Source organism: Doryrhamphus excisus, chromosome 10 (genome assembly GCF_030265055.1).
Source record: "Doryrhamphus excisus isolate RoL2022-K1 chromosome 10, RoL_Dexc_1.0, whole genome shotgun sequence".
Taxonomy (NCBI): Eukaryota; Metazoa; Chordata; class Actinopteri; order Syngnathiformes; family Syngnathidae; genus Doryrhamphus; species Doryrhamphus excisus.
In genome coordinates this window covers 7445237-7469857 of record NC_080475.1, presented here as the reverse complement: position 1 = coordinate 7469857, position 24621 = coordinate 7445237, and the positions used below count along the sequence as shown (strand labels likewise).

At 42.9% G+C, this 24621-nt stretch overlaps 1 protein-coding gene across 10 annotated transcripts; it reads right to left on the bottom strand.

Annotated features, from left to right (window-relative positions):
- Window positions 1-12: 12 nt before the first annotated feature.
- On the bottom strand, window positions 13-24282 carry phldb3 (pleckstrin homology-like domain, family B, member 3). 10 transcript variants are annotated; one of them, XM_058085278.1, is made up of 15 exons: window positions 11069-11131; window positions 10502-10587; window positions 7602-7731; window positions 7210-7271; window positions 6279-6520; window positions 5319-5448; window positions 5155-5222; window positions 4926-5079; window positions 4325-4582; window positions 3528-3788; window positions 2349-2615; window positions 1970-2269; window positions 1807-1897; window positions 1450-1522; window positions 13-1362 (listed from the first exon to the last, which is right to left on the bottom strand). In XM_058085278.1, the coding sequence occupies exons 4-15, from the start codon at window positions 7256-7258 to the stop codon at window positions 1090-1092; spliced, it is 2166 nt and encodes a 721-aa protein (XP_057941261.1). In that variant the 5' UTR covers window positions 7259-7271; window positions 7602-7731; window positions 10502-10587; window positions 11069-11131; the 3' UTR covers window positions 13-1089. The 10 variants fall into 10 exon arrangements, 8 of the variants coding, with proteins under 8 accessions (XP_057941261.1, XP_057941258.1, XP_057941260.1 ...); XM_058085282.1 differs by lacking the exons at window positions 13-1362; window positions 1450-1522; window positions 1807-1897; ... (8 more) ...; window positions 7210-7271; window positions 7602-7731 and adding exons at window positions 7814-9788; window positions 12376-12492; window positions 12563-12644; ... (8 more) ...; window positions 20314-20459; window positions 24042-24282 and having other exon boundaries at window positions 11069-11276; XM_058085275.1 differs by having other exon boundaries at window positions 4926-5222.
- Between the last annotated feature and the right edge of the window lie 339 nt (window positions 24283-24621).

Sequence of the window (24621 nt, the reverse complement as noted above, 5' to 3'; positions counted from 1 at the left end):
GTAAATATCCTGTAATGATCATTTTGAAAAATGACATTTTGCCCTGTATTGTATCATTCATCAAAGTGGCCCACCATGAAAGTAGCAAGTGGTGAATACAGGAAATAATTCGTACTAAAACAAAAAGGTGGTGTCAGTGTGACTCTCGCTTTTTCTACTTCTCTGCGCGTTGCCGTCTTTGCCAACAAGACTCTTTAAAAATTGTTAATTTATCCTATTTCATTTGCTGTTTGAATGAAAGTATTTCACTTTGTTTTCTGTGTGCGCAACTATGATTATTCACAAAATGTGTTTTGTATTTTCAGTGGCTGGAATTTATTGGAATTTATTTAAATTGGATTTACATTTTTCTTAAAAATCTGTTCAGTTTTCATACAACCACGTTTTCCACACACACACGTTGGAAAAGATTAATAACAATAACTTGGGTGGGTGACACTGTATGTGGAAATCCTGTCATTTTGTCAGAGATGTGAGCACATTTTGCTTCTGTACGGGACAAATGACAAACCTCTGCACAACGCTCTTCTTCAAGAGGCAGCATATCTTCAAGTCCTCTGCTGTGAAAACAACATCATCCAAAATCTTGTTTTCAATATCTTCTGTGCAAGTCTCTCCTGACAACAAGGTTGATGAAGCAGAGGAATTGTTATCAGGACTTGATTGGAATAAAGATTCACCGCTGTTGTCTTTTGCATCGTATTTAGTGTCTTGCTGGGTGCCGTGATTAAGCTGTTGTTCTTCACACTCACTTCAGCCGTCATCATCTGACATTTTTGGACAACAAAAATGCTACACAATTCTAAAGATGTAATAAAACATCACAAATTCAATTAAGTTTCAGAAAAAAAGAGCAAAGCTCATGATACGTTTTCCTGGTCGTGACTTGTTTGATTGGCCAGTTGTTGCTCGGCAGAATTCACAAGGCTCAATCTATTTGTTGAAGAGACCAATTTAAAAAATAGAGAGTAGAGTACAGTTGATAAATATTACTTTAATTTCAGTAAAAAGAAAGGAAAAATTGAAAAACAGGAAGGAGACTTTCCTGTTCACGGCGTCTGCAGCTGAAGCTGCCATTGTCTCTCACATTCACTCTAGTGAGGCCGGGGCCTCCACGTTCGCTGCGCTGCCATTCATCTCCTTCTGCCCTGCATGAGTGTTCACTACCTCTCCATCATTTCCCGTTGAGCGCAGTCGGATTTCGGCATACTCGCCCGTCATGGAGGAGAGACCTCGGATCTCAGACTCAGTGACTGACTTTGCCTGCAGTTTGGCTAAGTTGACGTCGGCGTAGTGAAGCTGGTCCTCCTCGACAGGCGCTGCCTGGTTGGTGTAAATGGCGTTCACATGCGCCGAGTTGCTCTGTGGATGACAAAAACAACAATTTGTTTCAAAAGGAACGGATAATGCACCCAGGAACCTTAAATGAACACCACAACACTGACGCACCTCATTTGTCACCAGATAGTGGGAGGCGTTGTCTGCTTGTCCCACACTGGGCGGAAAGCTGCCTTTTGTTTTCCTGTATAGCACCAAAACAGCATTAACATAAGACAATGTTACAGTTAGCATTTGACTCTTGAATATGCTTGCATGCTCTCAATTTTGTTGCATTTTCCTGGTTTCAGTTTTAAGTTCAGTCTGTACAGTACAAATAATAAAGGCTGTTGAGGCGGCGTATGGTTCTTTTGCATACTACTAACACCGAGGCTCTTTTGTTAAGCGAAATCTGTGTTAAAACTAACCGGTCGAATTGCCAATCCTTGGCACAGGGCACATCGCATTTGCAGTCACAAAATCCCTCACCTGCAAATGTACAAGAGCAGCAGCAGACTCAAGAACAGCATCGCTAAAACTCCTACAGCGGAGCCAACCAGAACCGACAGACTGTACTGACCTGAAAAGTCCAAAGATGTGCATCAGAAATGATTGAAAGGGATCATTATGAGGGGAAAAAAACCCAAGAGACCTTTTTCAATGCCAGTGGAAGACATGTTAAAGACCAAGCTGTCCAAGCCAAGAGGGTTGACGCTGAAGCACACGAGCGACAACACGTATTCATCTTGGTCCTGGTCCGGAATGAAGAGGGTGACAATGCTCCTCGTTGTCAGGCCCTCGAGGGGCACCTCTGTGATGGCAGAATGATTGACAGTCGCTCCGGATAATTCCCAATACATCGCCGGTGGCGGGTTCGCCCGACTGTCACAGGAGCATCGTGTCTGGGAGGAGACGTCTTCACAGTGGGATGAGGCCAGGATCTCTGGACGGACTGAGGAGCAGAGGTCGTTTGAATGTGCCAGAATATTTGTCTTAAATGATGCCGACTTTAAAAGATAAAAACAGCTCACATGTGACATCAATGCTGACGGGCTCTGAGGAGTCAAGCCCATGGATGTTGGCGGCTTGACAGTAAAACTGATCTTCTGACAGTTTGCTCACATTGAAGGAGATCTCCTGCCCCGCGCCAATCGCCTCACGCTTGCCCGCGGCCAGCCTGTACCACGTGACGTCCGCCTCTGCCGGATTTGCCATGCTTGCGCACCTTAAAGTCACTGTGCTGCCATCTGGAACCGGGCCAGACGGGTGGAATGTCACTGAGGTGTTCCGTGGTGGATCTGAAAGAAACAAAGGTGATCCGGTTAACTTCCTTAGAAAATAATCAAAGCTTTTCTGGTCGTCTATGGACTTGTTTTGGAAGATATTTGGAAGTTATTCAACCTTTCAATTCAATTCAAAGTTTGCCAAACCAACTATTCCAATCAACAATGCCACTTCCATACCGGATCAGTCCAGGCCCGGGTTAACAACAACGCCATCGCTGCTGTGCACCTACAAGGTGCCGGTGGAAATCGGGTTACTGTTGGTCAAAGGAGGAGAGGAGGAAGATGTGTCCGTAAGAAGAGGGAGAAGAGGAGCTCCAAGAAACTACAACTAAGAGTAGGGACTTTGAATGTTGGAAATATGACAGGAAAAGGTGGAGACCTGGTTGACATGATGTAGAGGAGGAAGGTAGACATACTGTGTGTCCAGGAGACCAGGTGAACCATCATTTGAAACCAAAACCAAACCAAAATATAATTTGATTCAGGCAGGAAAAACTGGCAGCTCAAAAAATCTGATCATGTGAGAACATTTTTTTTGAATTTGTGTTTTATAGTATATATTTTTTATATTTACATTTTATTTTGGGAAAATGTGTATTTAAAATAAAAAATGTTTTTTTTTTCCAATAGTAAGGTTAATGGTGTGCGGTAAAAAAAGGAATGAATGATTGATTATTCTGATTGGTTGACATGAATTGCAATGACATCAGCAAACAGACAGATTTGTTGCTTTCTGCTTCTGGAAATGACATCGAAGCAAAGAGAGATGTACACACAAAACAAGACAGACACATGACTTGCTAGAGTGACAGTCCAGACCGAGTTTGTCACACGACATGACAGTGGGTCGCATATCCACTGGAGCTGTCAACACAGTGAAAGAAGCCGCTGTGGCAGTACGGTGATGATGTCACATCCGCTTACATTGGACATCCAGATGAACGGCGGTTGAGCTTTCCTCTCCCAGCATGTTGGAGGCTTTACAGCGATAGTCGCCACTGTGCCTCGCCTCCACACGTTCCATCAGCAACACCGCTCCCGTCTCGCTGTGCTCTTGGCCGTCTTTGGACCACATGTAGTTGGACACGGGAGGTTTGGCCCGGCTTTGACACAGCAGGACCACCGAGGCACCCTCCACTATCAAACCCGCAGGTTCCACGATGACCGCCGTTTCCTTGGGAGGGACTGTCGGACAGTCGGGAAAAACAGACACAATTATGAGATAAAAAGTCAAATCTATGAGATAAAGGCAGAATTGTAAGACATAATTTCAGCTAGCCAATATTGACATAAAAAGTTATAAATACGAGAAAAAAGTCATAATTGTAAGCTAAAAAAAGTAAAAATTGTAAGCTAAAAAAGTCAAAATTGTGATAAGTAAAAAAAAAATCATGATGAGATGAGACAATTATGACATAAAAGTCCAATATGAGATAAAAAGTCCAAATTGTGAAAAGTCATAATTATTTTATAAAACTGCCCTGAGAAGTAACAATTATGATATCTAAACTGCACTTTTCTGTTGACTTTGGGCTGTTTCTTCAGCTCACACCTCCATTCCCCCATCAGGGCAAAAAACTGCACTTTTCACAGGGGGCCCGATCACAAAATCGACATTTATTTCAGGTGGCTTCCACAGAACCTGCCCCGGTTCTCTTGTATAATGTTTGACAATGAGGATTGTTTGGTGGAGGTCATTGATGTGCACGACTTGGACTTACAATGCACGTCTATCCGTGTGCTGGATGAGTTCTGGGATCCATATCTGTTTCGGGCTCTGCAGTAAAAGGTGTTTGTGGCCTCTGTGACTGTGATGGACAGTCGTTTTGCAAATCCCACCGGGGTCACCTGAGCCTGGTCGACTTGATACCAGGTGTAGCTGTCCGCAGCTGGATTGGCGTCCGTGTTGCAGGTCAGCGTGACGGAACTGCCCTCTGTCACGGGGCCCTCAAAGCTGACTGAGGTGTTCTTTGGAGTGTCTAAAGAACAATTTTGCAGTCAGTAGCAAGCGACAATGGCAGTTGGCACTGAAGACAGTTGATAGTCAGTGGTCAGTGTGGATGTTGACTTTCGAACGCAACATTCAAAGCAACTTCCTCTCTGCAGTAATTTTATTTCCTCATGTAACCCAACCACAGAACTCTCTGCACAACAATACTTCATCATCATAAACTTCTAGGAAAATACCCAACCAATATGGGGGTAGTATGTGTGTGTGTGTGTGTATGTATGTATGTATGTATGTGTGTATATGGCCTTTCACTTTCTCATGCACTCCAAATGATTGCATCCAGTGAAGAAAATCAAGAAGAAGAGACTCACAAGCAACATGAAGGGTCAAGCTGTTTTCAGCATGAAGGTCGTCATGTACTCCTTGTCTCCTGTGGAGCGCCGTGCAGGTGACCTTCATCATGTTGTGGAGGTAAGAGGCGCTCACCTCCATTGCTAAGGTCACACGTGATTCTTCCAACATCTCCTGAAAGAAGCCCAGTGCCGGCGCCCACGTCAGAACAGGCGGCAGCATGGGACATGGAGCTGGAGCTGAACACACCAGCTTCAGAGTGTCGCCTTCCTCCACCTCCGTGCGGTCTGCTTTGACGGCAGGCATGAGGGCAGAATCTGCTGGGGTGCAGAGGCGTGGAGGGAAAAGGAGACGCAATTACGCGATGCGACGCAACATTAGCAGCTCACCAAAGAGCACGATGCAAGGACCACCTTGGATGTATAAAAGCACCCTGCTGCCAAAGTTGAACTTGAGCGCGTTGTCACAGTCCAGCCTGAAGTAATAGGAGTCGCTGTCTTTGTCTGACTGCATGTTGTGCAGGATGGTGGTGCAGTCCTGATCCTGGTAGACAAACGTTCACTCCAGATATTTAGATTTAAATGGACATCGATATTTTTCCCAAACCAACACCAGCGATAACTTTCTGCTTCTCAAGACCGATATGGTACCAATAACAGATTTTATATGTATAAGTATATATACGTATGTATGTATGTACGTATATGTATAAGTTTGAAGGGATGTTCCGGTCCCATCTTCAGGAAGGGATCAGCTGCTGATCCGCTATATTTTAAAAGATAATATGGGTGTCAGCTGCACGGCGGCCGAGAGATTAGCGCGCAGACCCGAGTTCAACCCCACCCTCACCAACCTTCCAACTATGAAAACAGAGTAGAAGTAAATTCATCTGTTTTAATTGCGGAAAATTTCAAAATATGCTTCGTTTTCGTAGTACTCCGAGTACAAATAAATGTATAGAAAAATTATGCATTAAACAAATGACCAACTATTGATGACAAAAAAGGTGCATCGATAATCTTTTTATCATGACATCACAGGCCTCTGAATCGTGATGGCATGGAATCGTGAGGTGGCCAGAGATTTCCACCCCACCTGCTGTCGCCCAACACGCTCAGAGCAGCTGGTGTGCTAAAGTGCTTGATTTGCTTACATGCATAGTAGACTACTGCTAATCTCGCCTCATTTTTTAATTAGGAGTTATCTGAGCTATTTCTTTGATGTTATTGGATATATCGGTATGACATCATAATTCCCTCATATTGTCACAATTATTATTGTGCGGCCCTACTTTTCACTATTCCCAAAAATATTGCAGACTTATACTTGGTCTTGTTGGAGGTCTGCACTCATTTTCAGCTTATCAACCGTACCTTCAAACTGCCGGTTAGGTTTCCCTGCAGGAGGTTCAAACTGGTGCTCTCGCCAGTCCGACTGGAGTCGAAAACCTCAGTCTTGAAGAAGCGACCTCTTCTCCATATGGCTCTACAGGTGTCATCCAGGTAAGCCTCAAATCCAGAGGCCATGGTGAACCTGCACGGGATCCTCACACAGGAGCCACCTAGACCCTCCACGCTGGACGGCATGATGGCGGCCCACTCCTGGCACAGACTGCCTGGCGAGAAAAAACAAGGATAATAAATATAATGGTAATGCTTTATATTAAGGTGCTTGCAGTAAGCCATAATAAGTAGTAATTAAATTGAATAATATTAAGATTATTAAATGCACATTAGCATTAATAATGCTATATAAATGTTAATTTTAAAAGCTTGATTTAATTTATGGATGCAATTGACGGGTGAAATCGAGAATCATCGCGATGCGTTTGTGGGTATCAGTAAAATACGATGCAAGCGGCGTTTTGTTAATGTTCAACTTCACCTCATATGCTGTCATTATTTGGCCTTTTGTATTGAATACGGACGGAAGCCGTGAGGCACATACAACTACTAGTAAAACCGCATGGACGTTCACACGTAAGCAGCAGCGAGGAAGTTTTTATATTTAAGCTGTGGAAAAGATGTGAATTAATGTCAAGAATGTCAATCTGGATAGGAAATAAATCCTTCAATGCACCCTCATTAAAGGCTTATTGAAATATAATGCTCATATTGCCTTATAAATGCTAAATGCACCTAATATTAAAACTTAATATAATACGACTTATTAATGTTAATTATTACTTAAGGCTTATTACATGTACCTTAATATAATAAGATCATTTGAGAACATTTGGACAATTGAAAAATAAACAAATAAAAATAGACAAAGAAGATTGAAAAGAACCAAAACACAACATACCTTCAAAGAGGCAGCCAAGCAGTAAAAGCGTCACAGCAACGTGTGTCATTTTCTTTTCTCTCCTACTTGAACAAAAATAATGCATGGTTGGCAGTCATAGCAAATAAAAAAGGCATTTTACTGTTATTTTATAACAGGAAAAAATTACCCTGCAAAGTGCAAGTGTAATACTTTCAAAGAAAGTTCTTTGAAAGTTCACAAGCAGCACTTGATCAATTGCGAACTATAACGTAATGATAACATTTACACACAGGAGTATTACACTCGGGATGACAAATACTTTCAACAATTCTCTATAGAACTCAAAAGTCACATGAGGTCAGCAAAACTATTTCAATTCAGCCCAAAAAGAAAGACGACATTTTCCATGAATGAAAAGATGGATTTCTTACCTTGAAAAATGGACTGTGCTCTTTCAGCTTGCGTGCGCGTTCTTCACTTCAGAGAGCGTCAGTGAGCCTCTGTCGTTTGTGTAAGGCGTCAGTCATCATGGTTTCGTGTGTCTTTACTTCTCTGTGGAAACTGAAAGGCTGTATGTAATCCAGGGGTGTCCAAAGCGCATCTCACCTTTGTCATTTAGGTAAAAAAGCATAACACCAACTTCACTCTTTGCTCTTCTTTTTCCCCGTTCCAAAGATTTCAAATTTCCTAAACAATCTTCATAAATTTTCCTTCTCATATTATTACTTTATTCTTATAACTTTTTCTGTAACCAAATTTTCCCAAAAATGACAACTTTATTTTGTTTGGTTTCATTTCCATAATATCACAACTTTAAAAATACATTTTTATTTAAATTGAGTTCAACTCTTTGCTACTAAAATGGCACTTGATGACTGTTTATAAAACTTTTCACTTTATTTTCCTTTTACCTTTTTAGAGCTGTAAAAATGAATCAACTAATCCATAGTTAATCGATTACCCAATTAAAAACAATTGTGGTAATTGAGGTTTTTTTTTTATATATGTTAATATTAGTCCATCTCTGGCCTCCATTCATTGAAACAACGAGCAACAGATTGACGGAAATGATCATGAATGTCTTTTTGTGTACATTTACTGTGTTACTGACTCGATGACATTGACATGTTTGATTATTTCACTTTATTTCAACAGATTTTTCAAACGCCACTTGATGTTTGTGCAGTTTGTTCTGTCAGTTCAAATCTATTTCTGAAAACAGATGTAGGTGGAAATTAAACGTGTGTTCGTCAATAAATGGAAAAAAAATCGATCGAGTAATCAGTTATTAAAATAATTCGTTGCAGCCTAAAACTTCTTCCACGGGCTATTTTTTTTATGTTTACATGACAACTTTAAAAAAATTCCAACTCTATGCTTGTAAAATGTTATTTTTGCTCATATGAGGTGATGCTCATTAAAAATTACAATATTTGGACTTTATTCTTGTAAAAATTACTGCTGAGCACGGTGGAGGATGTGGTTAGCATGTAGGCCACACAGTCAGGAGATGGAAAGACCTGGGTTGGAATCTCCGCTTGGGCATCTCTGTGTGGAGTTTGCATGTTCTCCCCATGTTCTCCTCCAAATTTAATGGTGGAATATTCTAAAGACACCCCTACGTTAAAGCACACATCTGATCAAAAGGTTCTTCAACTGTGATACCATAAAATCAAATATTGTATTATAAAGGTTTTCTCATCAAATTTAAAAGGGAAGGTTTTTTGGTTTTGAGTAGCCAGAGGAAAGAGGAAATTGTGCATTCATGGACTAATGTTTCAACATCCTTTTTGAAAGACACATCCTGAAATTAACTGAAGCGGACGTTGCAATGACAGAAATAACAGCACAATATTTATATCGGATGGGTTTCCCCATAAAGAAACAACTAGGAAGGGAATGTTTTCATTTCTTTCAGAGAAGCAGAAATGTGCCCCTATCGGCTTTAATTTATTTTGATAGAAAAGATAAAATAAAAAAGAGGCATTTGTTTCTCACTTGACGACATGCATTTTTTAATGTACATATATTATTAGTATTTTCTTAATATATAGTGGATGTTCAAATAATGCATGTTAAAATACATGTTTTCTTTTTACCTTTCTTATCAATCACAAAAGTGGAAGTCATTTTTCTTGTATTTTTTGTACATAAGTTTAATAGTGTGTCCATTACAGTGTATGACTCCATAGCCCCATTTGCACACTTCTAGGTAAAAATAATCTTGTAAAAATTTTATGTAGTACACTGTACTATTTACATAATCTAGGACCAAACAAAGAAAACATGCCATTATTGCCATCTGCATGATATGACTGGTCCTGTAGTGCTGCCGTACTTAATGCCTGACTGGGGCCACCAGGGGTGAGCACAGGGGTAACTGGTCCTCTAGTGTTGCTGTACTTGCAATGCCTGCCTGGGGCCACCAGGGTGAGTGAGCACACCGGGTAACAGTGTGACCCTCTTCACTTGGGCACACCTGGTCAATAACGACTGTGCTCATCTGTTGCCGTGACGATGACGTCCATCCAGATCCTCATAGAAATGGGATTGGACGCCACCAGGAAGAAGAGGCGGTCGTATGTCTTGACGCAAAACGTCAGAGTGGGTCGAGGCGACTGTGAAGAAGAAATAAAACGTGACATCCTATCTTGCCTTAGTGTTACATTAGAACAGTGTTTTTCAACCTTTTATGAGCCATGACATGTTTTTTTTACATTGGAAAAATCTTGCAGAACGCCACTAACCAAAAATGTTACAAAACGTCCCCACGACCTCTCACGAGCATCACTAAGTCTATTGGAGGAACGGAACGAAGCAATCAGCTACGTTTTGCCACACGGACGGATATTGCATTGCTCTGCCAGTCTTTACACCACGGACACGTCAATAGGGTAGAGTGCTTCTGGATTTTTATCTTGCTGTGCAGCACTTTTGAAACGTGTTTGTTGAAATCGTGCTATATAAATCAAATGGATTGGATTGTTTAATTATTTTATTGTATTGTATCCTATATTGAGTCTGTTTTTGCATGTAAGGGGACCTTGGGTGTTCTGAAAGCCGCCAACAAATAAAATGTATTATTATCATTATTATTATCAAAAATGCATCTCAATCAATTCTGTTTATTTTTTAATGAAAAAAACAAGCTCCACTGCTTTAGATGGACTATTAAACAAAGACAAAAGTATTTGAAAGACTGAGAAAGGGTTCTGAGAAAAACATCCTGGACTATGAGCCCCACCTAGTGGCCATGAGCACAGCGACACCCGCTTCCTTTTTACCCAAGAAATATGGAACGTGATGTTTGGTCACATGACACTGGACTCACCGAAGTGGCTGTGCGGAGATGGTCATAGTAAACTTCTTCTATGGCTTGGAAGTAGATGACGCCCTTCAGCTTCCTCTCATCACAGTCTGCAGAAAAACATATTGATTATTATTCTACTTATTATATGTCTACTGACTGCTGCTTCGTCTATCCCAGGGGTGTCAAACTCAGTCATGGGGCCAAACCTCAAAGCCTACTTTAGGTTGGACATCAGCCCTCTCCCAGTCCCTAACATTGTATATTCCTTATTAGTCATCCTGAAAGTTTCAATACTTGTATATTTCTGCATATTGAATGTATTCTTGTCATTTTAAGCAACAAACAGCAACTGGTGAACGAAGCACACGTAAGCATCATCAGTGCACACACAGATGCTTGTTTGAAGTTGCATGGACCTGCCTGGATAATCCAGGCTCAAAAACTAGTAGTTGGTATATGAGAAAATGTCTCGTGAGCAGTGACGGATAGATGTAAGATGTAGATGAGCAGCCTAGACACCTTTTATGAGTTGTTACCAGAGGAGTGATGAATTTTGTTTGGTGAGGTCTGTGAGGTGGCCAACTCGACCTGTGTAGTAGGCCAGCCGCCTGTGGTCCACGTCAAACAGGAACCACCTCTTCTTCCAGGTCTTCACTCTGCCTCCACGCTTGGTTAGGAAGCCTGCGCAGCGCCGAGGTGTAAGACGCAGGTCGGTGCAGCCGGAGACGCTGTGGCCCAGGGACTCTACATGGGTGCGGAGGTCAAAGTGTGGCGAGAAGAAGAGCGGGAAGCTGTGCTGCATAGACACATTATGTCAGGCGTAAATACGTTAAAATACGTTAAAAACGTATGCTGTTTGAAAGGGAAAGTGCACTTTTTGACATTTTTGTGAGACATGAACACACGTCTTCTCTGTGGATTCTAAAGATACTTCCATCCATCCATTTTCTATACCGCTTATCCTGACTAGGGTGGGGGTGCTGGAGCCTATCCCGACTGTCTCGGGGAGAGGCGGGGTCCACCCTGGACTGTTGGCCAGCCAATCCCAGGGCACATATTGACAACCATTCCCGCCCACATTCATACCTATGGACAATTTGGAGTGGCCAATCAAGCTAACATGTTTTTGGAATGGGGGAAACCTATACCCTAGATATAGATACAAACAGGCAAAAGGAAGACCAAAGCGGAGGTTTATGGATGTAGTGAAGGATGAGGGTGGTAGTAGTGAGAAAAACAGATGCAGAGGCAGGGTTGGATGGAGGAGATTGGTTTGCTGTGGCGACCCCTGGAGGGAAAAGCCCAAAGAGAAAGAAGAAGGCACAGAAAAGAGAAAGACGTTCTCATGTCTCACACAAAGATTGTGGACAATGGACATTAATGATGGTGATGCCACCAAAGATGGTGCCATCTGCAGAGGGCTGCAGCTATGAATGCAGCAGAGGGCACCATCTCACAGGTCAAACATTTTCCAGCAGAAAGATGCTTTGACAAGACGTTTAGGAAGAGCCATCGTATTGACTGTATGTCTGCAATTCTTTAACGTGCAAAACTAAATGGCGTGACGTCACACATTTTCAATTCAGTTTGCAGCAGAGGTTCCCAAAGTGGGATACAAACCCAATCCCCCCAGGGGTATGCCGATTGCCATAGGGGGTACCTGAATAAAAATAAAAAACAATTATCGCTTAACACAATTATGAATGCTCCTGAACGCCTCATGGCGTGGAAAAAAACGGAGGCGGAAGGAGACAGCCTGAAGTTGTTTGTTGCTCTGTGTGCACCTTATAAAAATGGTTAGCATGTTGGCCACACAGTCAGGAAGACCTGGGTTAGATTCTCCGCTTGGCATCTCAGTATTTGGCAATGTAGAGCATGCTAGTCAACTAAGATACCTCGGGGGAGTTGAGTGGGGTGCTGAGCTGGTTCTCTTGTGGTTCTGCTGGCTCTGGTTTGGGGGAGTCCAGTTCCTGCCGTCCTCTTTCCTCCAGCAACAGTCGCTTTCGCTCTTCCTGTGTGCACGTCATGGGAAATGAGCCTTTCAAACACCTAAAGTCTTACATTTTCTGCCGTACCACTCACCCGTTCTCTGAGCAGCCTCTCTCGCTCTGCTTTGGCTTCCCGCAGCTTCCTCTCAATCTCCACCAGATCCATCAGACACGGACTGCAAGAGTTAACAACACGCAAAACCTTTCACTTGCTGGCCTCCAAATGGATTCCTATGTCGATTTTTACACCAAGTCCTCAAAAGGTAAAAAACAAAAAAAACCTTTCAGTTTAGAATCAGTTGGATAAGCTTGATGGAAATGTTGAGTTGAATAGATCTTGTTTTACTGAGTGCATGCACTTAAAAAATGAATAAATACATAAAAAATCGGAGTCAAGTTAATGTCCAAAGCGCAGAGCGAGCTGACCTGGCAGCGCGAGAGCAGGGCATGCTGTTGCTCGGCGTGAGGCGCTCACAGCCGTTGGCGGCGTCAGGTCTGCGGCCGCCGACGTGCCCGTTGTTGTGTCTCTGAGGGGAGGTGAAAGCCTCCGAGGCAGGATTGCCACTTCCTGGGAGCGTCCTCACCAAGCCTGGGAGAAGAAGCAGAGAACAATTCGGCGTTCGATGGGAGGGGCGGCAGGGCTCAGGAACCTGATGTTCTGGGAGGACTTTCGACTGGATATCTGCTGTTTAATGGTCCTCCAGACCAAACCCGTCCAAGCACGCCTTTATGTGCAGTGGGAGCAGAAGAGCACCTTCCGCCAACTGCTCCCACAAAGTTGAGATCATACACTTGTCCCAAATGCCTAAAGATGAAGAAGAACTAACAACTAAGACTCTGGTTGGTTGATGAATGATAGAGTCCAGCGTGTGAGGCCAGGCTAAAGCATACAAGAGTTTTTCTGGCTCATCTGGTCTGTGCAGGTCAATCCGCCTTTTCACCAGCACAACTACAACTACGTCCGCAAGCTGACGACTTTCTATCAACACGCCCTAGATTTGGCTGAATGGAAGAGAATAAACAGTCAAGACAAACAAGCGGCCATTGTAACGTTCAAGCGAGGCCAGGTGACAGCTCACCCTGAGCTGAGAGCGGCCTATCCTTCAGTTTGCTGCTGCGATGAGAGCTGCGCCTCCCCGGCAGACTGCCAGAGTCCTTGCATGGGTCCTACATGGAGACAAAATGCAGTCAACATCTAACCTCCGGTAAAAACAGGCCATCCAAAGTGTGGTGTCGGACGCAGCTGCACACCTGAGGAGGCTTGTCAATGGCAAATGATGAAAGGGACATCATACCGGGGGCGGAGCTCGTAACGTCTGACCAGTTGGCAAATACCTTGTTCTCTGGAATAACCTGCGGGGCAACATTTGGAATTTTAGCTTGACATTTTTTTGTTTAAAGAGCCAGTAGGCCAAACATTATTGTGGTCTTTGGTGACAAGTTTTTGCCTTCTTACTTTGTCCTTCTTGCCCACCCTCTTTGAATAAATCAATTGGAGACCAACTAGTTAGCTCGCTAGCTTGCTGTATACTATGAGTGGCGGTAGTCTCTTCTGTCCCTGCAGAGATCCGGTCATCTGCACCCAAGTGCTGCGCAATGAGGTGTAAAAGAATGACAGAGTCTGAGAGTGACTATGGAGCTGTTATTTCATGTCTACAGCTCTTGTCAAATCAAATCAAATGAAATCAACTTTATTTGTAGAGCACTTTTCCTGCAAAGACAAGCAACACAAAGTGCTTTACAGAATTAAAAACAATTACCACAATTAAAAGGAAAAACAATTACTAAGAAAGCCCCTCCCTCCCACCCTCCATACTAGAGACACACACACATCACACACACACACACACACACATCACACACAGTAGGGAGACATGGCATGGCTCTGAGAATCAAAGAAAGGCCACCTTTGTAATGTTAAAAAGGATATTTATGCAACAACTACAAAAATGTTCGATTTATTAATACTGAATCCTACTGTCGCAGAGAGTCACTAATCACAGTCGGGTCTGGAACCAATTCATCACCTCAAACGAAAGATCACTGAAGGTTTCAGCACTACCAGTTGACTACAACAGGACATGTGCAAATAGTAATGAAGACAAAACACACTAAGGCCTGCTGAGAAAGAAGAAAAAGAAAGCAAGAGTACATCCATCGTTTATCGCAGTTGGTTCCAGACCAAGCAGAATATGGAACAGACATATATAGGATAACAGACTCACACATTAGCACATTTGTCTGGACAGTGGGACAGTGTATTTCCTGTGGGGGCTATTGTCCCATCAGTGTATTGCAATCACAGCTTGAAATTCTTATTAGCCAATATAGTACAATTAGTACCAGTAAATAAGCCATTTAAGACATACATTAAACTCCTGCTCGTCTTACCTGGGCATGAGTGCCAGTTTGTACTAATTATGGGCCGTATTCAACCACAAAACAGCAATCATTTGTTCTTTGAAACACTAAGAGAAAGGGAGCAATATCTGAGCCACAAGGGAAGGACAACTGTAGTTGGTTTTTGAAAATCAACATTAGGCTAGTTTGTCCAACGTGAGCCCAGCCTCCCATGCTTGACTCAAACACATGACATGCAGTCATCCATCAGCGAGCCTGCAGGGGAATGTGAGCGTTTACAAGGAGTCAAACATGTTGCCTGTGGCCTTACAACGCCAGCCTTGTCAAAACACCCAAAGACAACAGACGTCAGCAGACGTGCTAGCGCCAAAAGCACAATCCTGTCATGAGGTGGTAAGACACACCATGGCTCTGCAGCTCGTTGGGCGAAAGCGTGAGTCGGCCCATCAGCCGTCAGCGCCAGTTCATTTGCTTACCTCTCACCGCAAAGGACGCCTCATATGACCTGTCCTCGCTGCCACTCGCACATCCTCGCGCTACGCAAAGTTGCAAGGCGAGTCATGGTACTCCCTCCTCTTCCTCCTCCTCCCTTTCAGACAGGTTGTGTTCTCTCACCCAAACTCCCTCCCCTCCCTGCTAATTGGCCTTTTCCTCCCACACGTCATTCCTTGAACAACCTGCGGTCTGAGTGATTGTGAGTAACTGTGGAGAATTAGTCCTCACCGTGTGGGAAGAATGCACAAGGTCTCGCTTCTCCTTCATCAGGGCGTCCAGCTCTCGCTCTTTCTCACCTTCCATGTCCTTCAGCTGCTTCTCCAACAGCTGGACTCGCTCCTGAAAAGTAAATAGCAGAATTGTACTTGTAAAAAGGAAACAAAGATTCAGCTTTAAGGCTGTGCTCTTGAACTTCTGATCAGCTGACGAACAGCCTATTTCACTTCTCTGTAAATTTGAGAGAAGAGGCTCTCCAACACTTTGGAAGTCTTGATGTCATGAGGGAATAACTTCCTTCCTCATGCAGGATACTGCCTCCGACTCGCCCCGAGCTAGATGAGCCTGCCGTGTGTTCAGGCTCCGCTTCACATCTTAAAATGCAACCTGGAGTTTCGCCAGCTATCCATCCGTCAGTTACAGACGTGGGAGCTGCAAGTTTGACCAATCAGCTTTTCTACAGTGAATAAGCAAACCCAGGCCGTTCAAAAGTAATGATTCAAAAAGATTAAATTCACGTTAGAACACGTCCACAATGAAAAGCAAGGTCAGCCTCAGTCCAGTGTCTGACATGGTGCAAGGTCTGCCGAGTCTGCCAGCATCATTGGGGAACAATCCCTCTCTTCATGACTCCTCCTCATGCTTCACATTTACTTTCTGTCCCTGCTCTTGTGAGAATGTCTTTCCATCAGAACACACGTCATGCTCTCATAGCCAGGTCCCTACCTGGAGAAGCTTCTGGAAGCATTTAGATGAGCTTCCAAAGGTGTCTACTGTCTTCTACGCTGCTTTGCAGTATTAGATGAAGCAAAGAGACGCAAACAGAAACTATTACGTCCTTTACCTGCGCTGCTTTGACAGCATGATGCTGGCAGGAGATCTCCTTTGTCAAGAACGTTCTTCTCTCTTCATCCTCGCCCCCGTCGTCCATGCCACTCTCTTGCTCCAGAACCTGAAATTCCCAGTCCTCAAAGGCTCGAATGGCCACCTCCATGGCCTCTTTGTCCTGGGTCAAGAACACACCCATTATTTGCGATCACAAAAGCAGATCAGCTGTGACTCGTACTATTGCAGTGTGGAGCCTTTTCTTTCCTTCACACTGTGCAGGCGAGCTAAACCCAAAACCATCATTTCTGCCTTGTGGGGCTTCCCTGTCGTTTGCGTGAGTGATGTCATTTTTGTACCCTGCAAAACATGCCATGAAAAATATCTGGCCGGGGTAGCTTGAAGCATGGTGAGTTTTCCGGGCTCACGATGTGACCAGTCAAACGGCAGCTAACGTAGCCAAAACGCTGGACGACACCCATCGGATGTGCGTGTCCGTCAAGTCTAAAGCAGATAACTACAAATATGACGAAATTCATCCGAGTAGATGACCATCCTTCATCAGCGGCGGAAGACACCAGGCTGGCTGCTCATCCTGCTAGAACACCAAACTATGTGCCCTCACATCCAAACTCTCCTTAAAGAAGGCGCCTCATCCTCAGCAGTAACGTACAGTGGTGTGAAAAAGTGTTGTGTAATGTATGTATGTGTGTATATATTTTCCCCCTTCAATAGTAAACAAAATATATATATATATTATTTCCAGGTCATCTCTGCGTTTTTGGGGTAATAAACACAAATCCAAAAGTGACAGAGATTAAAAATTATACATCGGGATTGATTGCAATTTTTAGTCACATGCAATTTTTGGTAAAAGCAACAGTCCATTACATTTTCATTGGGGTCTCTTTGTATTTCTGTATTTTATTATAATTCCATTCAAATGACATTATTAAATAGCCCTCCTTTAAAGAACAGAAAGTTTATTGCTTTTGATGCGGTGTGCTGGAGTTATTATGCCATACATTAATCATGAAAAAAATGCTTTCAAAATGGTATCGACAATGATATCGTTTATCATTTGTAGGACAACTTTCGTCTAGAACAAATTGTTATTGTGACAGGCCTACTTCCTGTGTATGTTCAGGTTTTACACTTGTGTGACGAGTTTGTCATCCGTCATTAAAGTTGCTTTACAGTACAGCCCTGCTTCACGACCGCCAGCAAATGCTAAAAAAATTTGAGTAAGGATACGCCCATCAATGTCTAAAAAAAACACAGAGAACAAACAAAACAAAGATTGTGTAGTTACAATAAAAAAAAAATGTTTTTTTCAGATTGTTACTATGGGATGTTGTGTGTAGAACTTTTGAGAAAAATATAAATGTAATCCATTTTGGAATAAGGCTGTGACAAACCAATATGGAAAGAGGCGCTGTGAATACTTTCCGAATGCACTCCACACACACACACACAATATATATACATATATATGAAGGCCCAGAGCAAGAACAGATTCCCGGCATTTGATGTAGAGTACAGTAAAAGAGTGCACGTGTACAGTCTTGCCGTTTTACACTTGCGACACATCCTTTACCGACGCAATGCCACCAACCCGGTTCTCAGCCCACCTTTCTAAAAAACACAAAACATCCAAACACACACGGCGACACAGAAGCATTGTGATTGCAAAAGTGGGAGATGTCGCTTTAGGTCATGTCACTTTACGTGCTGTGTGTGTGTGTGTGTGTGTGTGTGTAAGGGGGCCGTGGGACAAATCAGCACATACAGTCCAACAACCTGACAGACATCCAGTTTCACTTGTTCTGCTGCTTGCAAAGTGGAGACACGTTAGCTAGGAAGGGTTTGCACTTGCACGACTTGAGAGTGATAAGGAAAACACTTGGTTGGCACCACAGGGCCTCACAGGGTGGCCTTTTAGATGACATGTAATATTCTTCACGAGTATGAAGCCAAGCAGAGCTTCAAAATTCAAAAATGGAGTTAGCTATTTATTTCCAGAAAACATTAGTGAATTTGGTTAAACTCAACCCCTCCAAAATGGAAATAAAATGTAGTTGTGCCATTAATTGTTTTCACTGGAAAACGATGTCAATATGTTGTGTGAATAGATACTTAATAGATATGCTATATTGCAGTTACCTGTACAGTATAGCTTATTATATAGGCGCATATTGACCACAATTAGTTTGAAAACAAAAGAAACCATCATAACCATGTTTCACCGTGCTTTATTTTGATAAAAAAAAAAGCACTGAAATTTCCCCATTGGTACCTGCCTATGAGTGAGCTAATTAAAGTATGTAGCCCATCTTGTGTTGACGTTGGCTTTGTTCCTTACTGCCTACCATGCAAATGACACGTAGTGTGCAAAACGTGTAGTCCATTGACGACAACTTGTCACATGCTAAGTCTATCTATGCCAGCCTGTGATCGCTCACGTTTAATCTCATTCCAATTTCTAGCTGGTTTTTGTCCCACGTTCCTGCTAACTTTTTCAAGGGTCACGTAACAATCTTGCACTCTTATGATTACAATATTTATGTCTTGTCTTCAAAACACTAGTTGTTGATCATCAACACGTAGCGTGTCTAGCTTGAAGATTCTCCAACAGGTAGCTTGCATGCTAGCAGTAGCTGCCAGCCGATGTTGAATATTTGCCTCACATCTTAGTAAATGTTGGCAGTCACATAGAGTCATTTTAATAATGCTGCAAGTCGGATACAACCCTGGACTCTCAATTAACCACTCGGCTACCGTGCAGCCCCACTTAAGCTAGATAAAATATAGATTTTAATCAGGAGTGTATTATGTGGACTAGCCCTAGAAGGTCTACTCTCGGCATGGCTTGTGGATTCATCTTAGATCACACACCCAACATTCAGAATGACAAAGTCAGCGAGGTCCCACTGTGGTAAACAAGCATGTTGTGCCAGTGGTGCGTATAGGAAGAAGGTTGATGTCACACACTCACACGCTGCATCTGGAGCCTCAGACGCTCCTTCTGGTTCTCTGGCTGACTTGGGATCAGCTTCTCCCATTCCTCGCACTTCCTCCTCAGCTCCTCCACCCGTACTCTCTCCTCCTCCAGACGGTCCCTCTCCTGCTGGGAAACAGAAAGCTGGTCTGAGCGACTCTGTGTGTGCTAACAAGATAGTTATCTCCTCTCCCCTCCCCTCCCCTCCCCTCCCTCCTTGTGTGAACAGACATTGTGTGGGGAATCCACTCATCATTGATACAATCTAGTGTTTATGTGAGTGGATCATTACTGAGTGCGTCACAGTACATCCCGGGACATGTAGATCACATCTACAGGAAGTGCTGATGTTTCTTACTCTCTGCCCATCTACGAGTCTCAACTGGGCTTGCTGTTGCAGTTCTTGTAGCTTCTGCTTGTGTTTGAGCAGCTGTGTCTTCTCCGTCTGCAACTCCCCTTGCAGCAGGGCGATCTCCAGCTGCAACTACGAGCAGACGCGGTCATCAATGAACATGTATATTGCCCAACACAGCAGCGACAGAACCAGACTGCTGATACTCATGAAATGTGAAATTTAGCTATTGCCATTAGTAGCCTTGGGTTAAAAAAAACATGAGGAAGTTGTCTACAGCTGTAGCTGTTAATGATGTTTTTTGTTTGTTTTCTTACTTCAATCTTCAGTTCTTCCTTATGCTGGTCGAGCTCTGCGATTCTCTTCTGGAGCTTGGACGGTGAGGACAGGAGCCTCATTGAGGCCACCTCTGTCTTCTTCATGCAGGACTGATGGAGAACACGCAGAGCCAACCATCATTACTTACTTACGTTACTTTAGATACCAGCTGCTGTTTTCACTTGCTCTTACTACCAAAGGAGAAAGAATCATTGGAGGAATCAATGGCCTGAGAGCAAATGAAGAAGTGAAGTTGCTGATGCGTCTTCATCTCGCTCACCCTCTCGCTATCTGTGCTGCTGCACTCGCTGTCTGACTCCGCCCCTGAGGAGGTGGGACTACCGGCCACGCGAGTGACCCACGGCGGCTGCCAGCCCTCATGAGGTCGCTGATGGTTGGGACTCTCCATGCTCCTTTGGGGCATTTCTACAACAGGCAAATTCAAGCACTATTCAGGCTTGTTCAACAGTTTTTCACATGCATATATTCAGTATATATATACAGTATATTATATATATATATATATATATATATATATATATATATATATATATATATATATATATATATATATATATATATATATATATATATATATATATATATATATATATATATATATATATACACACACACACAAACACACACCAAATCAACAATTATTGTACTTTGTCAGTGTAAAAGACGTGTTATTAATAAACCATGCCTTCAGAAAAAAAAAAAAGGATATCCGTTATATTTTTGGAATTTTGTTATTAATTGACCAAGATAGGGATAGCCGGTAATATCGACAGACTGATATCATCACTGGCATCTGCCAATGTGACTACCCCCTCAATCAGCCTACCCCCTCATGCAGGCATGAAGGAGATACAGCTCAAATCCAGGCCATTTATCAAAATCAACGATATGGTTGTTTTGATATCGTGCTTAAGGTAAATGTCGATATTTTGTCCGCCAATATCGCTATCATACAGGTATATTTGTATCAGTATATGGGATATCTGTCAGAAAGTCCATCTCCAGCATCTCTGGACCGAGTGAACAATGACATCATCATGCTTTTTCTTTTTTCCGCTGTGCCAATGCAGCATAAAAGACATGGCCACCACATCAGAGTGCATCGTAAAAGGCCTAAAACAACACATAAAAGCATATGTGCACAGCCTGTGGGAAAGTTATTTTCAATCCAACTCCATTGCCATCATCCAGGCCTTGAAGGCACCAAGATAAATATACAAGGCATTGAGCGAGGGGAGACGATAGCGGGGTGTAAGATGTGGAAGGAGGGCATCATTACATTGCACCACATACAGAAACTTTCCAAAGGCATCGGAGAACCAACATCTCTCATCGTCTTCATCCTCAAACCACACAAACCGGTTTGGCTAGAAATCCCAGCTGTGCAATTCCACATTTAACCATCCATGGAATCACTGGAGCCTGACTTTTAAATAAGCCACCCGTGTGTTGTTGTAAATGGGACGTAGCGGAATGAAATGTTGCCATATTAGAACACTCCAACATGATCTAAATATACCAATGCTCATGCATAGCCAACAACCCCACACTGATTCCTTTTTCTAACCGCACTGTCAAACAAACATGAGCTCAAGCATTTTGTCAACTGACCTCTAGAGCAAAAGTCCACGCGGATACTCTATCACCACCCGAGTTGACAGGGAGTCAGGAATAAAGTCCATGCTTGAACGATCCATGTTCTTTCAAAACACAAAAGGCAAACAACAGAAAAAGGCTTTAGGAGGGCATCCACTGTCTGGAACCCACGTCCATTTTTCTAAATCTGTCCCCAAATGTTCTCCATTGGATTTAGATGAGGGGAAGACGCAGAATGGTCTTCAGGTAGGTAGGTAGGTACTTTATTCATCCCCATGGGGAAAATTGCATTCAGTCATGAGGGATGCCCCCTGCAACATCTCCACATAGCCGGCTGCCGTTTGACACCCTTGAATGACCTGAAGCTCCATTGTTCCATTGAAAGATCATGATGGATGCCCCCTCCACTGTGACGTGTAAAAAACTTCAGGTGGGATGTCCTTGTCATGCCAGTAATATTGGAAGCCATCAGAACCATCATGGGAGAAGAAAACCTTCTCCCTTTCAAAGTCCCATGTTTGTTGCTCTTCTGCTAATTTTGTGGTGTTGGAGGCCTTTGAAGAGCTTTTCTTAAAAGCCTTCTTTTATTCTTCAGATGTTGTCTGACTTCCTTTATTGTTATTGCACAAAAACACAAAAATATAGTAGCTAATGAATGCACATTAAGGAACACACCTACTGGGCCGAGAAAGACGGCTATTCAAAGAACTCCAAAACGCTCCGACAAGGTCATCTATCCATGCTGTCAGCACGTAGGAGCAGGTACATCCATGCCAACATGTCATACTTGGAGTATTTTGGAACTTCCTTCCTGGGTGCATTGATCTGACAGAGCAAAATAGAAAGGAACGCTACACCTAGCATTAACGTTTCCAAAGTAAAAAACAATAAGACAGCAGAGTGATCAATTAAACATGGATTAAGTGTTGCAGCTCTAATGTATTGCAACAATACACTACTACTCTACTCTACTGTTAACCTTACTGTTAAATACTACGCAAGCACATGGTTTGTTGCAATGTAAGCTACTTGGGTCTGTTTGGTAGGGATGCGTACCAAATGTCTGTCATATGGTACTGGTATCAACGTAAATGAAAATAACCCTATGGAGTAGCTAACAAAGTAGCTAACAGCGCCTCATTTGGGTGTTCAAGTGCTTGAGGGTGATATTGTGTAAAGTAAAGTCTTGTGACTGCAGAATGCTGACTGTTTCTTTAACTGTATGTCTGACCTTAACACACCAACAGCAGTGCTCAATTCCAACGCAAGCAGTTTGGGTTTTGTATTGCTGTGATGATAATGACAACTTGTGGATTTCATTTTGGTCAATTTATACCCTCTTTTATTGAGGTGTAAAATGACTCCTCTGTTGAAATCGCGTGCCACAAGGTGTTAGTCAAAAAAAAGAAGGAAGGTTTTCCTTTTAATTTTGGGTATCATTTAAGCAGCGGTATCGGGTAATATGTAAACAGTACCCAACCCGACTCATCGCACCTTGTTATGCAATGCAACAAGAAAAACAGTCAAAGGACAAGCTGGATGCAATCACAGGATGAAGGGATCAGACATAGGTTTGTCTACCCCAGAAGTCCAAACCTTCATTTCCACCCTCAATGGTGAATGATGACCCAGACAGCAGGGTCATTCAAGTTAAAGGAAATCTTCAACGCTGTCCTGGCTGTGGGGGCTTATGCAAAGAACACGTTTTCATGCAAACGTGTTGTACAAACACACTAAATGTGTCCAGCGTTATAAAGCAAAAACATTTCAACAAGACATCACTCCACTTTCAGATCTAGCTGACATTTCAACCATGCTAAACCACTCATTTTAGCACAGCAAGTTAGTAAAGTATGAATGTTACACCACCTGAACGTCATTGAAACACATTTCAGCCAAGCTAAACTATTCATTTTAACGCAGAAAGTTTTTAAGTATAAATGTTACACCACATGAACCTTACTGGACGACATTTCAGTCATGCTAAACCATCCATTTTAACACAGCAAGTTAGTAAAGTATAAATGTTACACCACATGAACCTTACTGGACGACATTTCAGTCATGCTAAACCATCCATTTTAGCACAGCAAGTTAGTAAAGTATAAATGTTACACCACATGAACCTTACTGGACGACATTTCAGTCATGCTAAACCATCCATTTTAACACAGCAAGTTAGTAAAGTATAAATGTTACACCACCTGAACGTCATTGAAACACATTTCAGCCATGCTTAACTATTCATTTTAGCACAGCAAGTTAGTAAAGTATAAATGTTACACCACATGAACCTTACTGGACGACATTTCAGTCATGCTAAACCATCCATTTTAGCACAGCAAGTTAGTAAAGTATGAATGTTACACGTTAGTCTTAAACACAGCTCACCATTAGACGTGTCTTTCATTCAGGTGTGGACACTTTCTTGGGCAGGAGAGGTGAAGCGAACTTTGAAAGACATTTCTGCAGCTTTCACTTTCAGCCCCCCCGGCCCGCTGACACGTCCTTCTTGTTGTGTGTTATTCGTGTGCCGTGGTTGGAGTCCGACTCCCGGAAGAAGAGGTGGGAGAGAAGCGGTCTGATTGCTTCGGCGTCAGCAGCAGGTGAGCTCTTAGACCAGAGCACTGTTGCTAACATTTCAGTAAGAAAAGTAGCTATTGGCTGTCCTCGAAGTTGCTAGATGACGTCACCATATCATTTGCATATGTTATTCGCAGTTCGTTTGTGCTCATTTGAAGAAGCTGTCAATAGCCAACGTGGGTTTAGAACTTTGGTTGAGTAATTGAAAATTGTCCATCATTTCATCAAATAAAAGGACTAATATTTGATCTCGGCCAGCGCCTCTCCCACCACACCTCGGCGATGGAGAACGTCTTCACATGAGCACAAACGAGCAGAGAATAACAGATGATGTTTATTGCATGACAGATGCGCCTGTGAGTAGCACCCTCTTGTGGTGGATATATGT